We start from the raw sequence: 7,297 nt of genomic DNA, 5'->3' as shown, positions 1-7,297 counted from the left end.
GGGGGGGGGGGCGAGGCAGGAGGCACTATGTGGAGTCTTCCGGCTCTGACTTGATGGTTTTCTTCTCCGCGTTGCTGCACGCTCGCTGCGACGTCCCGTTTTCTGAGGAGGAAGACAAAAAAGAATGACTCACATTGCATTTTTGATTTATTCATCAGTCTAAAAGCCTGTAGGGTTTACTGTTGTGTTTTCCCTGGCGTCACTCACCTGTTGCTGGTGTTTTGCTGTCGTCTGTGTTGCTGTGGTTGTGGTTGTGATGGCGCTTCAGCTCATTGGCTAGCTGCTTGCCCAATGGGAGGTCTCCTTCCTGCATGTTCTGACTGACCACGCGCAGGTTGATTGGTCGTTCGTCTGAGACAGAAACACACGAGACAAGCAGGGTTATTTCTTCTCCATCCGCTTTGTTTTACAGCCATGTGGGGACCAAGTGTGTTGTTTTTTATAGATTTTTCACCGAACATCCTCAACGTATTTTCAGCATTTTACAGATTTTTTTAATTGTGTTTTCATGCACACTTGTTTCCCAGATTAGAGTCTTATCCTTAGCTGTTGTTATTGGTCAACCTCTTAGAGAAGTCACGCCCATTAGCCTATCATGTATGTTGGAGCGCTGGCCGATAGAAATATGCTCCATAGGGATGTCACTATGTCAAGGAAGTAAACAAAGGAGTCCAATGCAGCGTTTCAGGCAGGGGGGGGGGACAAATATACAAGAGAATACGGGATGATATTTAAGAAAAACAGGGGACAACGAAGGAGGTAAGGACATGCAGAGGACAAAGAAGAAGAAGAAGAAATGACAAATGACAGTTGAGGAGGATGGAGCGAGAAGAAGAGGGGGAGGAGAGAGAGACAGAGTCGGAGAGAGAGAAAGACGCCCCCCTCCAGGCAACTGGCTGGAGGTAAACAGGCGTGGGCGTGATAATTACAGGTGCATTGTGGGATTTGTGGGAACAGCGATATAATGAGCTGTCGGGAGTGTGTGAGGGAGGAGAGGGATGAAAATGAGACGAGGCCCGCAGGAGAATCACATCCTGAATAATGATGCCTCGCTTCTCCTTGTGTTTCAGATAGAGAGTGACAGCCAGCACCCATAGGTGTTGTTTTTTAATCCACACACACACACATCCCGTGGCTTTACGGACATGACACATTCTTTAAATCAAAATGACATGAAGTCACTTTATGATTCAGGCACCCACAGCGGGGGGGTTTTCCTGATTGGAGCGGTAGGGCATAACAAACAACAAACAAGGGGGACTTTATGATTTATCAGAAGACTTTCAGACGTTACAATCTGTTTCTGTGCGATGATCTTTCTGTCTTTAGATGCACTAACATGTCTCCTGATTTAAAGGAGTTTTCCCTCTCGCACCTTGGTTGTCTCTGCTGGCGTCGGCAGTGGTGGCGGTGGCGGCTCCGTTGGTGTTGTGAGCGCCGTTGAGGTACTTTAAGGCGGCGGGGGGGATCCTCCAGTCCAGAGCCTGCAGACGCTCCTGCACCGCCGCGTCCTGCAGGATCTCCATCTGCCGCACCAGCAGACGCTCCAGCTGCATCTGGAGGAAACACACATCATATTTAAAGTTTATGCGTCTGGTTCACGCAGTTATTTTAAACTTCTCTTATTCTATTTCAGCTTCTTAGCAAGTCAGAAGCTACTGCAGAAGAAATAAAACAATACGGGGGGGGGAGAGGAACTCGCTCTGGAGGGAACACTTTGGAGCCTTTGGAGCCCATTTTTATGCACCTACACCTATATACAGGAACAGAAACCCCAAAGGGCCCCTTTAACATCAACATGAGTGGCAAACAGGAGACATACAGCATGTTTCCCATATCAAGAAGTGAAGGTCACATGAACATGTTGTCTTGGTAATGAGTTCCCCTCCCACACTCTCTAATTAGGAACAAGCCACAGAAGCAGGGGCCCTGGAAAACCAATGAGGAAACAATACTTGGATCAAACTGGATCCTGCTGCCACTAACATCTGCTCACACGGAGATCTGTTGCTATGCGTTGCTGGGAAACCTTTTCAAACGGCAGGTGACATCAAATTGTTTCATTGTTGTCAGATGTTCAGTTTTCTCAGTTGGGTTTATTTGTTCTTACCTGCAGATTTCGTCCGACGGTTTCCTCTCCTTTGGACTTGGCGCAGGCCAGCTGCTCCCTCAGCATCTCCTGCCGCATGTGGATCGCCTGCAGCGCCTCCTGGATGTCAAAGAAGTTCTCCTGAAGGCGAGGAAGAGACAGAAGAAATACCGGATCATTATTATTTTCCAGAATTTAACAGGAAGAGGAGAGAAGCAGATTCTAGGTCAGATTTGAGGGCGATTGCTTCTGTGAGTTTAAATGACGTGAGGACAAGCTTTATATCTACATTTAAACTAAAGCGACACATGCTTTCTTTTTTAAAGCTTGTTCTGATGTAAATTAGGGAATTCTTTGATAAAACAATAAAGTGGTTTTCTTTTTAGATTTTCTGAGAGTTTTGGCACGCGTCCCTCTTTTGGGAGCTCGGAGTATTTTCTCTGTGAGCAGGTGTCGGCTCTTTGTCTTGTTTAGAGTCCCTGCAGAGTTCACAGCCTCCACATGTTTTAAATCAGCGCTTCGCAAAGAGAAAGAGGAGCCATTCAGAGTTTAAAGAAAAGTCTCAGAGCCAAGTGTGTCAGGAGAGGAGCGCTGTGAGGTGGCTTTGTTTCAGAAAGCTGCACAAATACACACACATATAACGCTGTGTCTTCTAGGGGGTTTTCCCTTTCCGGTAGTCTCATAAAGGTTTGTGTCCAAGTAACTGGTCTGAAGGCTCAAATCCCTGCGTTCCCTCCAGAGAGAGTAACACCAACCCTGCATATCCAACACACATTAAGACTTTCATTTCATTTCATTGACCTTACCTCTGTTTTAATCCTTTTAGGGGACGGCTCGTCTCTGTCTCCACAGCGAGACCTGCACAGATAACAGGACACACTTTAGGACTTCTTACTAAAGCAAGTTTATTAAGCTAAATCTTACTCTGGTCCAATCAGCTCTTTAACATCTAACCTTGCTTAAGAAGTCAAGCACAGTGTCATAATGTAAGTGTTGCTCACTTGCTGGTGCGGTACGTGTATTTGTAGGTGACCTCTCTGGAGATCTGCCGTGCGAGTCCGAAGAGTTCGTCCCGGCGCGTGAGCAGAGCCATGTCCCGCATGCAGAGCTGAGCCGCCGCCTCGTTCACCGTCAGCTGTGGACGACTCAAACAGTTAAACCTCAAAGATCTCTCAGGAGAAATCCTTCTTTTTGAAAGCATCTTCGAGTGTCTAACCTCGTGCAGCGTCAGGTGTTTCCCGTCCCTCCTCTTGGAGTCGAAGCGCCCGTAGATGGCGCTGTATTTCCGAATCTCCTCCTCCCTGCGCGGCTCGTCGTCGCTCAACTCGAAGATGTGTCCAATCATCTTAGCCATCTTCTTGTTGTTCTTCAGCTGCTCCTTCACCTCGGCTAAGTCTGCCTTGGGGAGTCCCGGGGCCATCCTGTCCACACACTCCAGGACGGACTGCACGGCGGCAGCGTCCAGAGCCTCCAAAGCGTCCCTGGGGGAGGACGGCGACCCGAGGTCAGAGGGCGACAGGCTGTGCTCGCTGTCGTTGCTGTGGCCCGACCAGAAGCGGGCCTCGCTGCCGCCCTGCAGGGGGGACCCGGCAGACACTTTGTCCCGCGCCACGTCCAGCTTCCCGGGGTCGGCCACCGCTTTGGGCATCTTGGCGCTGGCGGCGCGGTCCTGCAGAGTGGGCGAGCCCTCGGGCAGCTTGTAGACGGGGATGCTGCAGACGGGCAGCGAGCTGAGCGGCTGGTTGAAGATGGCCGGGTTGGTGACCCAGTCCCGCAGAGCCTTCTGCAGGCGGCGCACGTGCAGCGGCTTGCTGGCCATGCCCACCAGAGCCATGATCTCCAGGAACTCCTCCTCTGCCGCCTCGCACAGCTGCTGCACGTCGTCGCCTCCCTGCTGGATGAAGGCCTCGTAGTAGTAGAGCAGGTTGGCCCGCTGCAGGATGCGGTACAGCTGCAGCTCGCCCAGGGTCCTCGGCAACACGGCCGCCATGCCTGAAGGGGGGGCACATTATTAATATCATTATTAATATTAATATCATTATTAATATTATCATTATTAATATTATCATCATCATCATTTCCTTCTTTTAATTCTCGTTATACATATTTATTGTTGGCTTCTTAATTGTTGTACAATATGAACAATTTATATATTTTAATAAGTCCCAACGAGTTCTCCTCTATCTCAACATGTTCTCCTCTCTCTCAACATGTTCTCCTCTATCTCAACATGTTCTCCTCTCTCTCTCAACATGTTCTCCTCTCTCTCAACATGTTCTCCTCTCTCTCTCAACATGTTCTCCTCTCTCTCAACATGTTCTCCTCTCTCTCAACATGTTCTCCTCTCTCTCTCAACATGTTCTCCTCTCTCTCAACATGTTCTCCTCTCTCTCTCAACATGTTCTCTCTCTCTCAACATGTTCTCCTCTCTCTCTCAACATGTTCTCCTCTCTCTCTCAACATGTTCTCCTCTCTCTCTCAACATGTTCTCCTCTTTCTCTCAACATGTTCTCCTCTCTCTCTCAACATGTTCTCCTCTCTCTCTCAACATGTTCTCCTCTCTCTCTCAACATGTTCTCCTCTCTCTCAACATGTTCTCCTCTCTCTCTCAACATGTTCTCCTCTCTCTCTCAACATGTTCTCCTCTTTCTCTCAACATGTTCTCCTCTCTCTCAACATGTTCTCCTCTCTCTCTCAACATGCTCTCTCAACGTGTTCTCCTCTCTCTCTCAACATGTTCTCCTCTCTCTCAACATGTTCTCCTCTCTCTCTCAACATGTTCTCCTCTCTCTCTCAACATGTTCTCCTCTCTCTCAACATGTTCTCCTCTCTCTCTCAACATGTTCTCTCTCTCAACATGTTCTCTCTCTCAACATGTTCTCCTCTCTCTCTCAACATGTTCTCCTCTCTCTCAACATGTTCTCCTCTCTCTCTCAACATGTTCTCTCTCTCTCAACATGTTCTCCTCTCTCTCAACATGTTCTCCTCTCTCTCTCAACATGTTCTCCTCTCTCACCTGATCCTGCGCCTCAATCACAGACATAGAGCCACATTTACATGATTTACATGATTTATATTTGGACTGAGCATGTCTTCCTGGCAGGTGCCTGATTGCAGTTTATCAGGCCTCGGCAGGTGTATGCAAAGGTTGCATTTGATCTTTACTGAGTGCTTTACATTTTTAGATGTAATGTGTGGGATAAAGCCACTCTCTGCAGGTGCACGGGGTTAAAGACGAGAAAGCTCCTTTTTACTCGGCTCATGTTGAATTATTCCACAGCACCTTACGCCAATAGTGTGCTTGAAAACATCTTTTGTCTCCTGTTTTCGCTCCACATATGCAGCACCCTGTGAAGAAACTTTTTCTCTGCTGCCAGATGAGTATTTATCCTCGCTGTCATTCACTCTGCCTCCACTCTGCACCCGAACAAAGCAAAGAAACACTCTGTGCCAAAGACTTGTCGCTTGCCACCTTACATTTGAGGAGAGGCAAGAAGTGGAGGCTTGTTTTCCACTCTTCCTATGTGCTTGTGAGGCTGTGCGGAGGCCGAGCTAACAGAGGAGTGGCAGTCCGAGGACCACATGCCTCTCTCCACCCCTGCAGGATGTGTAGGTGGAGGGCTGCCTCGCCCAGAATAGGCGCAGAGAGCCAGGCAGGCCTTTACTCCAGACAATGACAACTGAGAGGACTAAAAGAAGACTTATTTCATCTACAAACACACATTGCTGTTGCTCATAAAGCTTTGGGCAAAAATATTGACAAAGCGGACTATGCTTTACGGATCTAAGTCTCTCATCTTTCTTTCTAAAAAAAAACGTGAAATGTGTTCCCAAGATCCATAATTGAAGCTAAATGAGTATCACTTAGAGAGTAAACAATGATTCCTTTGTTAGCGTTCACAAAACAACACCTCCCATGAGGCTTTTCTAGCCTGTTGTTCAACTCTAAATAATGTACACTGACACGTTTTAGCTTGAAGACACCCTATTCTGCTTTTTGGGGCTTGCCTGCACTGTGTTATAGGTTTATGTGCATGTAAACTATTGGCTAGCGCTCCAACACATTGTACGTGATAGGCTAAGGCGCGGGACATCTCTAAGCGGTTGAACAGAGACGGCCAGCTAACCAATCAGAGCAGACTGGGCTCTGGTTTTAGACAGAGGGGGAAAAGAGGTGCTGCAGCACAGGCCGTATGAGAGAAATAAAGAGTGAGTGCTGTATAAGAAAATGATAAGACATAAATCACTGTGGGAAAATAATGTCATGCAAGTGGAAGGAAGTTCATTGCGCGCAGCATTTACGGGAAAACCGACTCAAGCTGAAACAAATGGAAAATGTGCATCTTATCTCATGATTTATGACAAAAAGGTCATTTATTAAAAGCTTATTTAACTCAAATTAAGAGACAAAAGATGAAATTGAGGGCCAGATAACGTAAAGAATCAATAAGCAGAATCATATTTGGTCAAATGTAAGTTATATCTGCAGAAACATTCAATATAAGCAGATTTAAATGTATATCGAGAACTTGATCTACATTTCCTAAATCCAGTTATCAAAAATAAATACCTATATTGCATTCACATGGAAAAGCTTTCTTCTAAAAGGAACTTTATATCTTACACATATCATGGATAGTAAAAGCATAAGTACAACTTGATGTTTAGTCTTGAGGAATTTAGTTCAATATTCCCTAAAAATTCAAAGACAAAAACAATGCAACACTGCAGCAAACAGAGGTTGTCACTGCTGGTTCTCTCTGCTGGTCTTTCCACAATAAAGCGCCAATGTGTGAATTGAATGCCTATATTTAGCTGAAGTGTGAACTCCTGTGTGTGTGTGTGTGCGTGTGTGCGTGTGCGTGTGTGTGTGCGTGCGTGCTTAGCTGTCAAAAGCGGACGTCTGTCTGGAGAATAAACTCCTGCAGCTTTAAAAAGCATCGCACTGCTCAACAAATAGAGGAATGGATTATGAGAAAAAAAATCTTTGAAAAATGTTTATTGTCAGGGTATTAGGTCAACAGCCGTCTCAAGACTGGTATCTTACTCCTGTGTGTGTGTGTGTGTGTGTGTGTGTGTGTGTGTGTGTGTGTGTGTGTGTGTGTGTGTGTGTGTGTGTGTGTGTGTGTGTGTGTGTGTGTGTGTGTGTGTGTGTATCTGTGTAGTGTGTAGTAGTGTGAGTAGTAGTAGTAGTAGTAGTACGACGTA

General features: G+C 46.7%; 1 protein-coding gene across 4 annotated transcripts in view; it reads right to left on the bottom strand.

The window, feature by feature from the left end:
* The window catches only part of nab1b (NGFI-A binding protein 1b (EGR1 binding protein 1)), a 14,183-nt gene that overhangs the window by 1,951 nt on the left and 4,935 nt on the right, over nt 1-7,297 (bottom strand). For all 4 annotated transcript variants that reach the window (XM_010778760.1, XM_010778761.1, XM_010778759.1 and 1 more), the window contains 7 exons: nt 3,306-4,081; nt 3,091-3,224; nt 2,896-2,947; nt 2,111-2,230; nt 1,376-1,556; nt 208-351; nt 1-102 (listed from right to left, as the gene is read on the bottom strand). The exon at nt 1-102 is cut by the window's left edge and continues 1,951 nt beyond it. In XM_010778760.1, coding sequence (XP_010777062.1) covers nt 26-102; nt 208-351; nt 1,376-1,556; nt 2,111-2,230; nt 2,896-2,947; nt 3,091-3,224; nt 3,306-4,079 — 1,482 coding nt within the window. In that variant the 5' untranslated portion in view covers nt 4,080-4,081 and the 3' untranslated portion in view covers nt 1-25. The remainder of the gene's footprint in view (nt 103-207; nt 352-1,375; nt 1,557-2,110; nt 2,231-2,895; nt 2,948-3,090; nt 3,225-3,305; nt 4,082-7,297) is intronic.

Source organism: Notothenia coriiceps, unplaced genomic scaffold (genome assembly GCF_000735185.1).
Source record: "Notothenia coriiceps isolate Sejong01 unplaced genomic scaffold, NC01 NC01_scaffold00019360, whole genome shotgun sequence".
In the NCBI taxonomy this organism is placed as follows: Eukaryota; Metazoa; Chordata; class Actinopteri; order Perciformes; family Nototheniidae; genus Notothenia; species Notothenia coriiceps.
The sequence above is the reverse complement of the archived record's forward strand: the minus strand, read 5'-3'. Positions and strand labels throughout refer to the sequence as shown.